Consider the following 18,774-nt stretch of genomic DNA (forward strand, 5'->3'; position numbering starts at 1 on the left):
CATAGCACCCATTTATTAAAGTCCCACTTATGCCATCACAATTTATTAAAAATAATTATTTTAACCCTACAATCAATATTAAAGACAATTGAAATCCAATAATAAGTAAAGAAAAAAACAAATGAAAACTATTTTGACCAAAAGGGTACACCGTTCAAAGACGTCAAATGTCAATTCAATATTTGGTACTTAAACTCCATAAAAACATACGGAAAATAAAAAAGAAATAAAGTTTGAGAAAGGAAAAAAGAAAGAAATAAAAAGAAAAAGGGTCCGTAAAATAGGGGATGAGGAGAGAAAGGAAAATAGAAGGAAAAAAAGAAAGAGGTGTTCACAGTTTTTGTACAGCCAAGCCTCATCCATCTTCCCAACAAACAAACAAACAAACAAACAACTCTCACCGCAATTCTCTTTCATCTCTCACCCAGACCCCCAAACCCAGCCTTCGCAATCGGATTCTCTTTTTATTTATTTTTCCTAGATACTTTTTTTTTCTATCTAAAAGATCAAGACAATTTTTTGTGTAAATTAATTAAGGTAGGAGTAAAGCAAGTTGTTTAAATTATGGGGTTGAACGATGTGGATCTTCAAGATGACGGTGATGGAGGAGGAGATGGTGGTGGTAAAGAAGATAAGACATCATCGACGGTTGCGTGTTCGATTTGTCTTGAAGCTGTTACCGATAACGGTGATAGATCTTTGGCTAAGCTTCAATGTGGTCATCAATTTCACCTTGGTTAGTTCCTTTACCTAACTTTTAATTAATTAAACCTAATTCTTACTCCTACTTTGTTTCCTAAGTAAGGGGAAAACTTGTTGGTAGTTAAATTTAGCACCGGATTGTCTGAGATCTGATTTTTCGATAAAGTTGTCTACTTTTTTTGTCCTTTGGGAGAGCAGAATTTGATTTTATGAAGAATTGTTGGTTAATTTTCTGTTATATCTAACTTAAACAAGGGGCTAACTTGCACCACAAAGAATTGTTGTCATTGATTAATAGAGAAAATTATGCATTCTATAAGTGGAAACTTTGTTGATGTTGTCTTACACTTTGAACAAGGGGTTGCTTTGTGCTAATTTAGACCACAATTGACTAATAGAGAACGTTATGCTTTCTGTAAGTTAGACCACAAATTTCGTTTTTTCTGAGTAAGCTAGTGGTATCTGATGTTGGCTTGCACTTTGAGAGGACTCATCCTCACGTATTTCCTAAATTGTGACAACTGGGTAATCTAGTTAAATGGACTTATAACATGATGATGATTATCTGCTTTACTTAGTACTTAGGGTTAGCTGTTAAAAAACATGGCATTGCATGTGTTAGTTGCCTGGATGGCTTGAGTATGATTTAGAACAGCTCGGCGGGTGAAGATGAAGGAATACTAGGTTTCACAGTTAGTTAAGTTGAAAAATTATCAAGAATGGCTAGACGGTCTAAGCAATTGTCAATTTGTTTTTTCGTACAGCAGAATGCTGGTTGGAAAATTAAAGATTCAAGGATTTTAGCAGAATTCTGTTAATTAAATTCTTGGATTCGTATTTCATAGTCAGAGGGGAGGGGAAGGTCAGAGGTGAAATTCTTGGATTTATGAAAGACGAACAACTGCGAAAGCATTTGCAAAGGATGTTTTCATTAATCAAGAACGAAAGTTGGGGGTCGAAGATGATCGGATACCATCCTAGTCTCAACCATAAACGATGCCGAGACCAGGGATCGGCGGATGTTGCTTTTAGGACTCCGCTGGCACCTTATGAGAAATCAAAGTTTTTCGGTTTCGGGGGGAGTATGGTCGCAAGGCTAAAACTTAAAGGAATTGACGGAAGGGCACCACTAGGAGTGAAGCCTGCGGCTTAATTTGACTTCAACACAGGGAAACTTTCCAGGTCTAGACATAGTAAGGATTGACAGATTGAGAGCTCTTTCTTGATTCTATGGGTGGTGGTGCATGGCCATTCTTAGTTGGTGGAGCGATTTGTCTCGTTAATTCCGTTAACGAACGAGACCTCAGCATGCTAACTAGCTATGCGGAGGTATCCCTTCGCGGCCAGCTTCTTAGAGGGACTACGGCCATTTATGCCGCGGAAGTTTGAGGCAATAACAGGTCTGTGATGCCCTTAGATGTTCTGGGCCGCACGCGCGCTACACTGATGTACACAAGCATACTTCTTTATTTGGGATTGCGCCTGTCCAGTTTTTGAGTCTTAAATCTGGGGTCAAGTAGCTGTAACAACGATACAGTTACATGAGCAATATAGCTGGTTCTATGATTTCGGTATGAGAATACGAAGAAGGTTTTAGATGAAAACCAGTGAATGCCTTATCAAAAATGAAAACCAGGGAAGAAAAGGAAAAGAAGAGGATGAATCTTCATGCTGAGATTTTGAAGCCTAATGTACAACAAAGACTTTTTATGACTTACAATGTGATTTCTGAAAAATAAGAAATAAATAAAACTACAATTTTTTTTATTTTTTTTTAAAATTAATGAAACATTACATTGCTCTTTGCACCATCTTTCTCTTATGGTCACCACTGATGATTTTCTACCATTTCTTCTGATGCTTTCCTTCTCATTGTCCTCTAACATATAATCTCCCTCACTTAGCATCAAGAATACCTAACACTTTGGCTTCTTCTCTTAATATTGGTCATAGAACATGCTCCCTTCAGTAGTAACAAAAAATGGAGAGCATGATGTAGTTTAGCTATCCAAAGTCTCGTGTGCGAATAGTATTGCTTTCTCTTGGTCATTTGTCAAGGTGGTCGACATGCAATCATCCCAGAATCCTACTCAGAAGGTTTCATCTTTTTGTCTAATCTTCTAGATTCTTGAAGACCACTTCGAGACTAGATTGGGTATGTAACCTTGGTCACTGGGATCGGTTTTCTGTTATTATGGAAAGGATCTGGGTTTCATATGGTGGGGTCAAACCCAGATTTTCTCCCTGGCAAAGAGAAATTTATACCATTGGACAATATCCGTTATGTTCCTTTACATCCCATATTAGCCAGGGGTATAGCAAGGCTGCTGTTGCACATGAGGGGGCGTGCTGAAAGACATATCCATTAATTAAAAGTGTGCTTGCTTTAACAACTTAAGCTTTTAGATGAGATGTCACACATTTCAACAATTTCTAATACTAGTTTAGTGACTTTTAATTGTGCTGTCTCTGCTTAATTACTAACATTTTCATTCATAATGGTTCCTTAATAACTAAGTTATCACTATACTAGTTATATTTATTGTGTAGAAGACTGTCTACGGTCAATAAGATGCACGTGTTAGCATCGTTGCACCTACACCAAGGTGTCGCCTATGTGAGATGAGGCGTCCGTTCTGAAGTAAACTTTGTTCCAGGGCTTAAGCACATTTTTCGGTGATCCTTTTCTGGAGCTTCCCTGATCTTCAATTGTAGAAAGCAAGCCCAATGTCCTCTTTACCAACATATATATGTTTGCATTTGTCAATGGAATCTGGACTGAGTTGTCTTTTGGATCATGTTGTGACCAACGAACTTGAATTTCCACTTGTCTGCCACCATTTTATTTTTTACAAACGAAAAACACCGTAACCATAGTAGAAGAAGAAAGGAGAAATATGGCTATTATTGTATTCTCTCTCGTTTAGGAGATTGTTGTGCTAATATAGCTGATTTTCTAAAACTAACCCTACATCTAGCAATTTTATATGATGTTCTACAATTTCATTTGCTATATGACGTCTGCCATTTGTATCCACTATTCACTTCTTTGATATTATTTTACAGTTTGCTTAATGGTGGAAGCCATTATCTTTCTAGTAAGTTCCTTTCAGAAACCATTTTCTATTAAGCATAACTTGATGGAGCTTTGGGAAATTTAGGATTAGCGACCCTTATCATTTTTTTTTTTTTTGGTTGGGTGGGGGGATGGACGGTAGCGTGTAATAACCTCTCCTTTTGATATCTACAACAATTATCGTGTTGAATGTATTAGGGCAGAGAAGCTGGGGACTATTGAGTGTAATAATGTTTTGTTTGTGACGTTCTCTAATAATGTCTGAATGACAAGAAAATGGGTGTATTTCATCTTGTTGACAACTTCCCATTCTGGCAATTGGCTTGCAGATTGCATTGGTTCCGCCTTTAACATCAAGGGGCAAATGCAGTGTCCCAACTGTCGGAAAATTGAGAAGGGTCAATGGCTTTATGCAAGTGGTTGCCGTCCCCCACCTGATTTCAACATGGATGATTGGGCGCATGATGAAGACCTATATGATCTGAGCTATGCTGAAATGGTAAATATGAGTCATCTCTTACCTACTGTTCAGTAACCTAATAGTCAATCTAACCTATAAAAAAATATTAAAATTTCTGATCTATCTGGTTTTAGCGTGGGGGCCGTTGGACGTTCCTATACCTTTTTTCCCTGATAAAGACCATTGGGACGTTACTTTATCTGGACGTCATACTGGGAACTGATTGAAGATTAGTATTGAAGAAGTAGATAGACTTGCCTTATCTGACTGGCAATGCCTTTTCAGTTCTGTTTTTGTTTATATATGCTTTGTCTGTTTTGAAGAGTATTGCCTAGTAGCATGTCCTTGTTATGATGTCCGTATTCAGCCACCCAAACCTTTATTGTTGGTTTAATCTCTTCTTGTTAGCAAGAGATGAAGTTCTTTGAGCTTAGAACTGTTAATTTGGTATTCCAAGAATTGTAAACAATCTGGGTAAAATATTTTTGATATATGAGTTTGCAGTTTCCTGACTTTGACAATTTAGGCTTATATAAACATTATTAACACGAATGGCCTATGTAAGTGTTTTTGTGGGACCTTCTATTCCTTATTTTTCCCTGATTAATAGGACATGTTTTTGTTAAGATGTCCTGTCTGAAGTATTTGTTTGTATTATTTACAGTTTGTGTCATAAATAAATTATTTGCCTGCACATCTCATCGACCTGGTTTTGTCTCCAAAACTTACACGAAACAATTAAGATAAATCCATAACACGAGATATCCTGATCTTTCACATTTCTAGAAAGTCATCTACAGTAACTTATTGAAAGGGTAAATGCACACTGGATTTCTGAATAAGCTGCCTAAAGAATTACAGCAGGTTACAAGGTTGATCTTGTAAAACCCCACCAGTCTTGGTAGTCAACAAAGGTGCTCCATGTTTTTGTCCATCATAACGCTGACTCTATCTCATCATGAACATCCACTTGAGAACACATAGCCTATGAGTATAGCAACTGTGATATATACACTGGCAAAGTTGGACGTGAGGACTTTCCGTTTTCAAATGTATTTCTGTCAATTACTTTTAGTAGCAAGAAACCACTGCAAATGGTGTGTGTAAATTTTCATTTCTCCTCCTGTACTTCTAAGAAAAAGCTCCATTTCTCCTGTCAAGCTCGTGAACATTTGCTGTTGCATTAATAGTACCCAACTTTCTCTTTTCTGTTGCCTTCCTTTTCTTTCTGTGATCTGCTTATTGTTGATTGCATTTGTTTTCATATATCTTACTTACTGAATGCTTTATTTCCTGTGTGTGGTTTTGCAGTCATTTGGAGTTCACTGGTGTCCGTTTAGTGGATTAACTCGACTGCCATCATCGTTTGAGTAAGAACGATTTTACTCTGAATTTTTCTTTTCACTCTGCCTTCTTTGGGCCGAGCATATCAGTTTTACTTTTTGGGTGGAGATTGATTGTGTCTTTTAACCCGTTTGGCGATTTGTTAATGATAATGTTGCCTCATTAAGGGAGCTTGTAATGTTTAAATGTCACTGTTCTGCTTATATAGTCTTTGAAAGAGAATACTGCCATAGTTAAGTGATTTACTTGATATTCTCTCCTTCAGACCTTTTAATGGAGGAGGTAGATTTTGGTGTGAAAAAATTATACTTGGAAGGAATTAGCTGTGTTGGATGTATAGAGATGAGATACTGGTGATGCCATGATAGAGCTCATTAGTTCTCTGCATAGTTGAAGGGACAATGCTTTTGCTTCTTTGCTGCTGTACATTTGTGTATATATATATATATATATATATTACATCACTATGTAAGTGCTGTATTATTGACCTTGTCAAGAGAGATAAAGAGAGAGGACATACTGGTTATATATTGACATAAACAACAACATACACAGTGTAATCCCACAATGAAATTTTGCCTCTCCCCGTCTTGCTAAATATATTAGCAGCATAGGTACACCAGCAGAAGGGATAGCACGTCTTTATCTTTTTAGATTTACTGTGTGGTGACTGGTAGTGTCCCCGGGCGGTGGGGGGTTGAAAGCAGGATGATTTTTTTACCTAACAAGCACTGAGAGCCGCACAGATTAAGCATTGATTCGTTGCTATGTATTTTTTTCTATGCAATATTGAGGCTGAATTTCGAGTTGAGTTTCAACACATCTCTTTCTTTGCTATGTTGAGGCTGAGTTTTGAGTTAAGTTTGAATACATTGTGTGAGGTGGAAGTAAACCATTCATAGAACATTTTGTATCTTCCTAGATCTGAAAGCTGGCCTATTTAGCTAGTTTGAGTTCAGGATGTTGATGGGTTTGCTGTTGGGACTGATTAGCCTCAAGCATCTCAGTATCTCAATATTTGCGGGGCCTTGAAGTATGATATGCCCTCAGATCGCTGCTTTCTTTTTGATGGGCAAAGAGCTGAGATTATAATTTTCTTGCCTCATTTGATTCAACCAAATTAATCTAAGACGGGATAAGGAATATAATAAGCTCTTAGATTTTAGCATCAATTCAAGTGGATCAAGCTTCTATGCTGAGGCTAAAAAAGGCCCATATAAGAGAAAAAAGATCCAAGATATTCTGAGTCTGCAAATTATTTTTTTTGAGAATATTTAAAAATGGGATAATTGGCCCGCCCCTCTACCCTTCTCCACTTAAATACCAGACTTTTTTCTAGGACAGGGTTCGAACTCATGACACGTGCCTAACCCACACATCTTGTGCTACACTCTTACCACTAATTAGCATATTCAGAGTCTGCAAATTATGACGCTGATAATGTTCTGTTCTTTCACTGAGAGCGTTATCACTAACTGTGCTGTTGATATCTTGCTATAAAGTGTTGTCCCTAGGTTTGGCTGCTATCTGTATTCTCTAGACTGAAGCTGGAATTGTACCTACATAAGCTTCTCCTAAAGGAGACACCTGAGACCTTGAGGCTTACATACAAGCTCATTGGCGATGTGTTTGTACTTCCACTATTAGAACTGTTCCATTTGGACAATTAGTTTTATTAGGGGTTACAATTGGCTGGGTGACTTACGTGGAAGCTTTACTCGGACAGGCCTGTGTGACTCTTAGTGGGGTTGGTTGGAGAGGCTGGGCCAATGCAGTGTAAGCTGATTGAGGAAAAAGACTGGAAGAAACTATTTAATTTGATAAAAGGAGGAGGAAATTTACGTAACTGGGTGGGATGGTTTTAAAGGAAAATAATTAAAAAATATTTAATTTGATAGTCAAAGTAATTGAACATAACGAGGCTGGAAGGGTGGAACAATGTAGAGCAGTTTGTAAGGGTGAAAGTGAGACGTGTGGATAGGGGATACATCACTAGTTTGAACTTGCTGGCAAGGAGCCTGATATTTGTATGAGAGCCAGGCTAGAGGGTTCATACTCCTCCGAGTTTTGAACATGTAAGCCAACTAAAGCTGGTGCTGGACCAAGTTCACATGGAGCAAGTTATTTCCCTGTTTGCTCTATTAACACTAACATATAATTCAAATCTTAATTTAGCACATTCATCTTTTTTGCTTTCGAAGGAGAACATGTAGTAATTAATTGTTTTTTTTTTTTTTTTTTGTTTTTTGATGACATGGGAACCTGCAGCCGCTACCCTTCGGGTGCGCACAGGGTAAACCCAGCTCCTGTGTAATAGCTCGCAAACAACACAGGAGAGATAACCCGCACTAGGCAAGCCCCGTGCGATGAGCTCGACCCAGAAGGCAAATCCCCTGCTGTCGTAGGCAGGGGGTTTTGAACTTGAGACCTCCGTTATGAAAGCCCCATGCTCAACCAACTGATCCACCCTTGCGGGTTAATTGTTTTTGCTAGAAAGCGAGATGGACTTCTGTTAATCTTTAAGCATATTAATTACTAAACACCCTAATCTGTTCCAGTATATATGTCACTCTTTCGTTTTTGATGAAGTGTTTTAACACCATTCTATTAATAACATTATTTTATACGACTTCTCACAGGTTCCAGATTCAAATTCATTTAAGCAATCAAACTTAAACTTGGATGTGATGATTACTCTATCAAACTACCCTTTTTCATTCAGTTACTACATTTTTTTTTTCCAGTACAACTTATATCATGCATAAGTCAAATCAACATCTTTAATTCTTCCTGTTATATCACATGGAGAGTATAATTAGAACTTCCATACATCCTAATATTCCTTGTGACATTAGAGCTCCACTGCGGTTGCCGATACTCTGTTCTGTAGCTGCTTTCTATTCGGTGAGTAAACAGTATGTGCCTGCCATTGAGTTTTCTTATATTTACACACAAGAAAACAAAGAGTAGCTAAGAGCTAATGATGAGATTTTTTCCTCTACTCTCTTGCTGTGGATGGAGTAGGTTTTTTCCTCCTCCCTTGCTTTTGCTATGCTGTAGATTTTGCGTGTTGTTGTCATGTCCAGGCATTTTGTCCCTTTTGCTTCTCTTCTTTTATTTTCTAATACTAATTCCTCTGACCCCTATAATTCACATTGCTTGCAGTGAAGGGGATCTTTCATCTAGTGCATGTAAGAATTCTGACTCTCTGATCTGCTGTGTAGTAAATCTTTTCTATCAAGCTTCAATAATGATGGGTTTTCGTACTTTACAGATCATGATCTTCTGGGTCAGCATGCTATATTTGCTGAACACACAGCTGTATCATCTGCTGCTCATCCATGCCCATATGTTGCCTATGTTGGCATCCACCCATCATCCTCAAATTCCAATGGGAATATCAATGATAGTCCTAATTTCAACAATCACTGGAATAGTCCATCTGTTCCCAGCGAGATGCCTGCGTCTTATGCTTTCCCAGGAATGGATGTGCATTATCATAGTTGGGACCATCATTCTTCTTCTTTCCCTATGGCTAACAGTCGTGTTGGTGCTGCTGATCAGTCCTCGGTTCCCTCTGTTACTCAGAGAGTTGCCAGAACCAATGCTGATATCCCAAGACCAGGATCTTTTGTCCCTCCATTCCTTGTTAGTCACGGGTATGATAAGTGGAATCACAGGCAATTAATTTGTTCCTGATAAAATAATTATAAAACTCTGTTAAATATGGCTTCTAAGTGTACTTTACATAAAAGGTTCCCCCTACATTCCTTTACGTTTTTATTTTTCTGTTTGGAGGGGAGGATGGTTAAGGGGTGGAGTACAGGGCCTAAAATGTAAGAAGAAAAAGGGGTATAGTGTTTGAAGGAAATATTGAAAAAGGACTTAATTTTTTATTTTATTTTTAAATTCAATTTATTCCTGCTTTGAGATTACTTGAGACAAGTCGTTGTGGGGCTTCTGGAAAATCCAGAGTAAAACAAACTTAGCTTTTTTATTACTCTTGTTTTTGCCTTTCATTGTGCTTCCACCCTACTTGGGGGGGGGGGGGGGGGGGGGGGGGGAATGTTGTTTTTGTATTCTGATTCTGATGTGCATCGCTTTTGCAGTTCTGCTGCTAGAGCTGGAAGTTCAGTTGCCTCACCAATGATACCTCCTTATCCTGGAAGTGTAGCTCGGGCTCGTGACCGTGTTCAGGCTCTTCAAGCTTATTTTCAGCAGCCCAGTAATTCACCAGCTGTACGCACTCCTGTTATGTCTGCTGGTCGAAGATCCAGCAATCATAGAGGGTTGGCTCAAGTGGGCCCAGCTGCCTCATCATCTGATCAGGCTGGTGGCTTCTACTTCTATCCTTCAGGTACTTCAGGAAGAAGCTTTCAAGAAGCAGAAAATCCAGTATCCAACAGATATTGGGAACGGGACCACATGCCTGCCTTCCCCTTGAGTCAGGTTGACAGAGATCCTATTTGGGGGCCATTTCATCACACAGGTGTTGGATCTGATACTGGTAGTCGATCTGGAAGCTTCCGCCCGAGGCATGGATCTGAGAGGATGCCATCCCAGAATCGGTCGTAAATTTCTTGTGCTGTTTTGATGAGAACTGTGATTACTATGAATGAACCCAATTTATGTATGTTTTGAGAAAACGATCTATAATGGTTGGAGTCTTGTCAATTTGGCAGGTTCAAACTGTTTCGTGGCCATGAAGTGATCCCTTCTGATGGCCATGAGTTGTGTGATGGGACTGTGGCGTCCTCTTGTTTCTGTGCCGTGGGGTTATAAATAACATCACAATGTTAATGGCAAAGTTCAAGCTAGTGGTTGCCTCTTTATCTGCAGTGTTTGGTTACACAGATTTCTGTCAGATTAGTAAATGGTTTCACATTATACATCGTCATTGATGAACCAAAATATAGTTTTGGTCGACAGAACCCGTTGTTCAGGTTGGTTTTATGGGTGAAGCACCTAATGCATCCTTGTATTAAGGGTGACAAAGAATAAGTGTTGAAGCTATTAGACTCTTTAATCATCTTATGGTAGTGATAATGGTTCTTTGGTACATTTTGAATGAAATAATGCTTATTATAACTAGTCTTGCGAGAAGAGCCTAAAATAAGAAGAAAATAATGTTCAATTAATTGTGGACTTTTGCTGTGATGTTTCTACACCAACACTGTTTCAACCTTGTGGAGTTGCTAATCTCTTTGCTCCTATCTACTTTTGGTACATGCAAACGTAGAGCTCAAAATGCTCTTATAATTACTACTTTACTAACTTGAATTTTAATAATGTCATTAATCAGTTTCGCCATTATTAGTCTGTTTTCTTGAAGTAACTTACTCATGTTAAAATTTACAATTTGTATATAGCTAACTAAAAATTCTTAGTGAAGATATGATATGATCCAAAATAAGAAAAAGACGTCAAACATGCGTAAGTACCCTAGTTCACTGTCAAACATTGATGCACAAGAAGTCTAGTGATGAGTGAACTCATAGTTAAAAGATCTGATATCCTAAATTAGCAAGTGCACAGATGTTTCAGTAATATATATAACTATTAGACTGTCAAACACTGATGCACAAGAAAGCTAGTTGCCACATAAACTTGCAAATCTTGAAAAAGATGATTGTGATTTGTTGAAAAATGAGATTTGATCAAGTGATTTTCAATTCTAAACATAATTTAAAAGATGTGAAGAACATTAAGCTACTAGAGATCACACTTAGAGGAAATGAAATGGTTCAAATTAATCTCATGTTTTTGAAAATCCTCGTCCTAAAAGATAAAATCGCCAACACAGTTAGAATTATGAAGTATCTAGTCTAGAACCTTTCTAAATTAAGCAATTAATAAAAGAAATAAGCCACCACGTACATTTGATCAACTAAATAACCCTCTGCCAAATTTACGTTAAACTTGGAAAATCATGGAGAATAATCCCTAACATAGAATATGCATTCAGTGAGACAGAAAGACGAAACTCCTTCAATAAACTATCACATGAATTAATTAGTAACCCCAACCATGTTTTCTAATAATTACCCCTGGATAAAAACAGTGAAATTGACAAAACTACCCCTGAAGTCCTTAAACCCTTTTTTACCATCGCTTTTTCAGAGCAACGGCGCAAAGTATTTCTCTGCTTTTGGGGAGGTGCTTGTGTTGGGGTGATTGAAGAACATCTTTGACATTATTATCTTTTCTCACAAGGTTAAAACTTCTATCAAAACCTATTTCTCGTAGTCTTTCTTTTCATCATTTATAAGTAGGCGTTTGGACATGTGATTTCATCTCATGACATGAAATTAGCGTTTGGACATGCGATTTCATCTCATGAGAGAAATCCCAAATCATCCAAAAAGGCTTGATTTGGGATTTAAAATCATGATTTCAAAAAATATAAATACCCATACGTTTATATTTTGTTTAAAAAATCATAAGTTGGTAGATAAATTTATCAATCATGTTTACCAACCATTTGTATTAAATATTAATCTGCAAGTTGTTAAAATATATTTACCAATCATGTTTACCACGTGGGAGGATTATATTAAAGAATATTTACATTACTATTCATGTTAATTTTTTTTTTATTGAACTTAAGTTTAATCAATTGATGTTGTATTTTTTATAAAGGCATTCTAGTAGCGTATTAATTATATTATAAACTATGATTTACTCATTTGGTAAGATTGTATAAGAATTAGGAAAATTTTGATGGTTTTCACAACTTGTGGGGTTTTTATGTTTATAAAAAAAACTGAAACTTAAGAAATCTAAATTGCATGTCCAAACGGCTCCTAAGTTCTCTGTTGCATAATTTGGGAGATCCTACTGATATTTGATAGAAATCACAACTCTTTTCTGAATGCTATGTTATCATTTTGCTAAATAAATAATTGAGGAAAATCACAGCCTTTCAAACGCAATATGTATTGCTGGGAGCATGTGCTAAAGAGCTGAAATATGTGAAAATCACAGTTGTGGATTGTCCTTAACAATTTATTAGCCCTTCTCTCTTTGTTTTGATGATGAAATCTTAGTTTAGCTTCTTTCCATTATTCTGTTTATGTGCTTAAAAATTATAAATTTGTGCTCATAGATTCCTTTTTCTAAGTGGAACTTTTTTGTGTACTGATTCTTTTCATTTTTATTATGGCAAAATTAGGTCGTCTTATGGATCATCAACTATTGTCCGATATTGAATGCTTTATTATCCTTGAGGAGATATTGTTTCTTTTCATGGTTATGGTCATTCTACAAGAAGAAACCGTAAAAATAGGCGTGTGACTAGAGCATCTGAAAATGAACATGCTGGATCCCAACAATATCATAAACAAGGCGAGTGTGGTAATACGTCCTCTTCTAGTGTTAATGAAAAAGAGAAAAGCAAGAAAAGAAAATGGCTTGTGGAGGATGCTAATGAGACATTTCTTAAGGGTATGATGGAAGTTATGAAAAACTTTACTGAAAGTCAAGACAAAATAATGGTTGCCTTGATTGACAAGATTGGGGATCGTGACCTATCCGATATTCGTGGTCAAATTTATTCCATCATTGAATCTCCCGTATTTGAGGTGTACTCTGCAGAGCAACGTATCAACGCTACAATGGTTCTCTGTAAAGATGTCAAAAAGATGGAACTGTTTTTACGTATGGGTGAACTTCAGCGCCAGACAATGATGTCCATGATCGTCAGTGGTAAACTTTGAAGTATGGTAAACTTGTGTATATAAGTGGCGGCACTAGTTTGATAGTTTTTGCTCGACTAACAACTTCAAAGTTTGACTGTAGTGCCACTTTTTGATACCTCGGGTTATGTCCATCCTCTTTTGTTTGACTGGTGGGCACGGGGATGCTAATGTTTTTTGTGTAACTAATGTCTATTAAATAGCTTAACTCTAGTGTAAATGTTAAGGGCATATGTAATTATATAACTGCTATGACAGTTCTTCAATTTCTTTTTTAGTAGTTTAATTTTGGGATTCTGCTATGTTGTTTTTGTTAGTTAGTTGGAGTGTAGACTTTTTTATTTCAAGTCTGTTGCTGGTGCATCAATTCCTGAAAATACAACATGACAATTCCCTGCATTCAACGAAGTAGTTAGAACAAGATGGGTGTTTTACTAAGTTGAGCTATGAATGACTGTGTTTTTGATGCCTCTGAATTCAACAGTTTTGGTTGTCTTTCGGGACAAAAAAGTGGATCTTGGTCTGAACCTCTGATGTGGAGTTGATTGTTTGTAGGATATGGTAAAAATGAACGTCATGGCATGTAATTTGTTATATATTGTTTGATGTTTTAAGTGGTATAAGTCAAGCTGTTGTACTGAGCGTTTTTTAATGGGCACAACTCCTGTTGCCAGGATGGTAGAGCAACATTTCTTCACAATTTTTCGTTTAATGTCATTTGTGATGGCTAGTCCCATTAAGTCCACATTTTTCTTCCTTTTCCCTGCTGCACTACTTGTATGTCACCCATGGCCATGAGTTATGCCATTTTTGCAATGGTTATTTGGCCAGTTATTATGCCTGTACTCTGGTTGATTGAAATTGGGGTTTATCTTCTTGTCTCCTACTATATATATAAGCACTGACACAGAATTAATACACACGGCACAAACCATAGGAACACGCAAAAATATTGACGTGAGAATACAGAGCCTTTTTTGTTTTATTTTTAAGAATTAATAACTAAAGCTATGCAAAGTATAAAAAGCTAAAGAAGGTGGAGGTTTTGTTTTTAAGAGTGAATGACTAAAGCTTTGCAAAGGAAATATAAAAGGCTAAATAAGGTGGAGGGTAATTTTGTAAACAAACGTTCTTTTTAGAAATTATGTAATGCATGTTATTCTTAATGGAGTACAAATGTACAATATACCAGGATAATTTATTTTCAAACCAAACGACCCCTAAGTGTTAAAAGAAACAACATTAGTATTACAGTGTTGATCATAGCTACCTGTGTTGAGCTCAACACATTTCAGGCAGGAGCGGGTCTAGCCCTTTGTTAGCAGGTTCATCCGAGCTCACTATTTTCGATGCGAAATATATACGCAAGGATTCACTAAATTTCAATATATATCATAGTTGAACCCATAATTTAAAGATACAACAAATTCAATGATCATCATAACCTTAAGAGTCAAACCTATCAAATCAAAATTGTGGATCCACCTTTGAATTTTTAGGGTCCTAAATCTCATTGCTATGGCCTTATAGGATACGGATTGATTGCTTTCGAAGATAATATTCTTTCATCTCTTGTTTTTTGTTCAAAAGAAGAAGAACAACTAAAAGAGAAAAATGAAAATAAAAAACTCCGTGAATGTATGAATCTTAGTGCATTTGCAGAATGAATAGCCGATGATCACAAATCACAATGTTGATGTCCTATTGCGCTTGAGGCCTTTGGAGCAATTTAACAAGACATTTTTATAAGGTGTGCTTTAATTAACAAGTGATCATTGTCCGAAAGTGAAAACTTTAAATCATTTTTTTTTTGAAACAAATGCGAGAGTTTTTCTTTTCTTATAAGCTGCTCATGTGAATCAAACATCTTTAATATTCGGAAAAGGGTCAAAATTACCCTTGAACTTTGGAAAATAGTTCATTCATACCCTTCGTTATACTTTAGGGTCAATTATATCCTTACTATTATACTATGGGGTCAATTATACCTATATGTCTAATGGCTGCCACATGGCATCATCCAACCCTTCAAAATTATTTTACCCTTAAATAATTTTTTACCCACTAAAATAACCCAACCCGTCCCGATTTTTTTTTCCAGCCAAACTAATACGGATTTTTTTTTTTTTTGCTGGAAAAATTATCCATATTAGTTTTGCTGGAAAAAAAAATAATTCGGGTCGGGTTGAGTTATTTTAGTGGGTAAAAACTTATTTGAGGGTAAAATAATTTTGAAGGGCCGGGATGATGTCACGTGGCAGCCGTTAGATATAAGGGTATAATTGACCCCATAGTATAACGGTAAGAGTATAATTGACCCTAAAGTATAACGAAGGATATTGATGAACTATTTTTTAAAGTTCGGGGCTAAGCATTGACAGGCATCTCAGTTTACTTTATCTTCTCTTGTTTTATTCTGCTGAGGGAGCCCACCAAGCATTAAGCCATCAGCTTATTGACTATAATCCCATATCGAGGACGGAATAAACTGGTTTAGACTTTAATTACAATTAACTAGCGATAATGACATGCCGAGCCTGGTAACGTGGGCTTGTAACCAAGTGGAGCATTAAAGTGGTATGGATGTTGATAAATGGGCTCAGTAAATGCAGATTCGGTTTGGCCTCTCTACTCTCGGCAAATCGAGCACGCCACAGCTCTACATGAGCTGGTAGCATTACACAAACAACTATGGATTCGGGGTAAAGCAGCTCGAGAGGCCCCACGGCTGCGGGATATAACTAGTGGCCCAAATGGCGCCACCAGCCCTCAACTGACAGAGAGGATCTGCCGATTCTGATTAAGCGTGCATATTGGGGGCCGATCAATAAACAATCACTTTTTGAAATTTTAATTTTCCTTTTAACTCTAAAAAACATTCTAAGGAAAAAATAAATATACATATGTAAAGAGAATAAAAACATAGCCATCTCTTTTTAAGTGTTTGATGTATCTCTCTCCCAATCAAACTTTTTGAATATGGGCTGCTTAGTTTATCATTACAGTTTCTCTTATTCGATTTTTTTATTTGTTATAACGGTTTACTGTTATATACTTATAAGTTATAATAACAGAAAATAACTAAATTAGGAGAATAAAACGTTAAGAATAAAATATAACTATCTCATTTTAAGTGTGTGGCGCATCACTTGCGCGATTGTGAGATATGGTGTGCTTAGTTTTTCCCGAAGAGGAAGCACACGAAGAAAGGGCAGGTAGCTTATTATGAGGCGTTAAAGGAAAAAAATTCTCGTGATGTGGAACATGGAACGACATATATTGTTAGTCAATCTCTGTATAACAATCTCTCTTATTCAATTTTTTTTTTTGTATATTATAACAATTCACTATTATTTGACACTAGTGAAGTACCCCGCGCTTTGCGCGATACAACCACGACAATAATAATAATAAAGGATATAATTGATACCATTATAAATTTACTCAAGATGGAATATATTAAATTTCTTATGCATATAAATAGTAATTTAATTTATATTAAATAAAAATTATATATTTTTTTTAAAAAGTAGACTTAGATGAAGTGGATTTTGCATTAGCAGATCTAAAAAAAAATAGATAAATGAAAAAGTATAGGTATATATAAATTTTATAGACATTTTTTTATTTAAAAGCTTTGACTTGACATCTAAATAGATCCAATTTAACGTTTTAATGTTAATTTATTTTAAATTTTAACGCTTACTTTGTGATTTTCTTTATGTTCATTCTAAACTCCTAATAACAACAATAAAAGAAGAAGGAAAGGAAAAACTAAAATCAAACTGAATACATATAATCTGAAATCCACTGAATAAAATTTTCAGAATCTCGTATATATATATTGTCTTTTCCGTTTTCCTTTTATTTTTGTATTTTCATTTTCTTTCTTAATTCCCTACCTGCTCATTTTCCACTAAATATCAAATTCGTTTATGCGCAGTGGAGGGGAGCATTGTAAATTCAATATATTATTACATTGTTTTATTGTATATACTCACAAAATACTTCTTAAACAATTACACACTCAAAATTATATTAGTTTTTATTATTCATTTATATCTCTCACCCGAGAGTATGCTCGTCAATTTTCACCTTGGAATACTCTGGATGTCTTGTGCTTTTAGTTTATAATAATTTTGAGAATACAATTGTTTGGATTAGTTTTGTAAATAAAATTGAAAATTTAAGGTTTTTTATTTTAATTAGCTATTTTTAGAAGATAAATCATAAATAACATCTATTTTATTGAACCATCACTTAAACCTAAAATATGATTAAAACTCCTCATCTATGTCAGAATAATTAAATTATTTCAAAAAATATACGTACTATCAAATTAAAAGGACTTATTCTAAATAAAATGATTTTAATTTTTCAAAGAGTGACCGAGGGTTTTGGAAAAAAGAATATAACTACTAAAATAGATATACTATAATGAATGAAATAAGCAGATTTTACGGCCTTCCATTTCTACAACTCCACCTTTTGTCTTCCTTCTTCCATTTTTTTCTTCGTTAGTCAATTAATTATTGTCTTCACATATATAGAGAATAATTAAGAAAAGAAAAGCTATGAAAGCGAATATGTTAAAGATAAAATTCCTCTTCAATGTTCCTTTGGGACATAAAATTACTGCGAATCTATATAAAGGCGAAAAAGAATACAATAACTTATGGAATTGCATTTGTAACTTTTTGAGATTATAACATAATTACATCAAGGACCTCAAGAATTGCCTTGTCTCTCGAGTCTTTCAACAATATTTTACTCCTGCTTGAACTACCGGAAAACTCAAGGAATCTCCTTTAAGGTCTTCGTCCTAAAAGCGGACAAAATAGAAGAAGAACAAAGAAAAATCTTGTACATAACATTAATTTTGTAAAGGGTAGATGAAACCAAAGCATATTTAATTGAATCATAGTTCCTAGACTTTTGTCGAAGCAGGGGAAGACAAAAAATACAACAATCTAAAATTCGCAATAGCACAAAAATTAAACATAAAGATGTATGATAAAACAAATCAATCTAATATTAGAAATAAAACAACAATGTAGGAAAACAAAATTAATCAAACAAAAATAAATAATATTTCTCCGTCGTTGGAAGAACAAAAGAACACACTATTACTCTATCATTTGGAAGAATTTAATTGAATGATTGTTTGCAACCTTCTTGTTTCTAACTTAAATAGTAGAAGAACTTTTATGCTCTATTAATTAAGAATTAAGAAAAACGGTTACAAATGACTTATTAGGAAAAGTTGAAAAAACCAAACGGATAGAAGTGGATGAAAAGGTGCAATTAAATAATTAAGAGGTGTAATTAAGCTAATTAATAGAGTGACTTTTGAATTATTTAATAGATAGTATATTGATTTTAAAATGAGAGAAAATTCAAAAAAGGAGAAAAAAGGTAATTAGGGTTTTAGGCTATAGAGAGGTGTCACATCACCTTGTTTATTCCTAGCTTTATATTATATATAAATTTAGATCTTA

General features: G+C 35.5%; 1 protein-coding gene and 1 long non-coding RNA gene across 2 annotated transcripts; both read left to right on the forward strand.

The window, feature by feature from the left end:
- Positions 1-273: 273 nt before the first annotated feature.
- LOC132645971 (E3 ubiquitin-protein ligase RFI2) lies at positions 274-10,414 on the forward strand. Its single transcript, XM_060363268.1, has 6 exons — positions 274-736; positions 4,108-4,277; positions 5,550-5,608; positions 8,748-8,773; positions 8,857-9,241; positions 9,692-10,414. Exons 1-6 carry the CDS (start codon positions 565-567, stop codon positions 10,155-10,157), a joined length of 1,278 nt encoding a protein of 425 aa, XP_060219251.1. The 5' UTR covers positions 274-564; the 3' UTR covers positions 10,158-10,414.
- Positions 10,415-11,500: 1,086 nt separating this feature from the next.
- On the forward strand, positions 11,501-13,553 carry LOC132600091 (uncharacterized). The gene is made up of 2 exons (XR_009567117.1): positions 11,501-11,795; positions 12,754-13,553. It is a non-coding gene; the product is annotated as an uncharacterized LOC132600091 (long non-coding RNA).
- Positions 13,554-18,774: the final 5,221 nt, after the last annotated feature.

Source organism: Lycium barbarum, chromosome 6, assembly GCF_019175385.1.
Source record: "Lycium barbarum isolate Lr01 chromosome 6, ASM1917538v2, whole genome shotgun sequence".
NCBI classification, from domain to species: Eukaryota; Viridiplantae; Streptophyta; class Magnoliopsida; order Solanales; family Solanaceae; genus Lycium; species Lycium barbarum.

Excerpts from the sequence above, each read along its gene's own strand:
- LOC132645971 (XM_060363268.1), top strand. The coding sequence starts at position 565 with ATGGGGTTGAACGATGTGGATCTTCAAGATGACGGTGATGGAGGAGGA. Across the intron at positions 737-4,107 it reads TGGTCATCAATTTCACCTTG|ATTGCATTGGTTCCGCCTTT; the intron begins GTTAGTTCCTTT and ends ATTGGCTTGCAG. Across the intron at positions 5,609-8,747 it reads CGACTGCCATCATCGTTTGA|TGAAGGGGATCTTTCATCTA; the intron begins GTAAGAACGATT and ends CATTGCTTGCAG.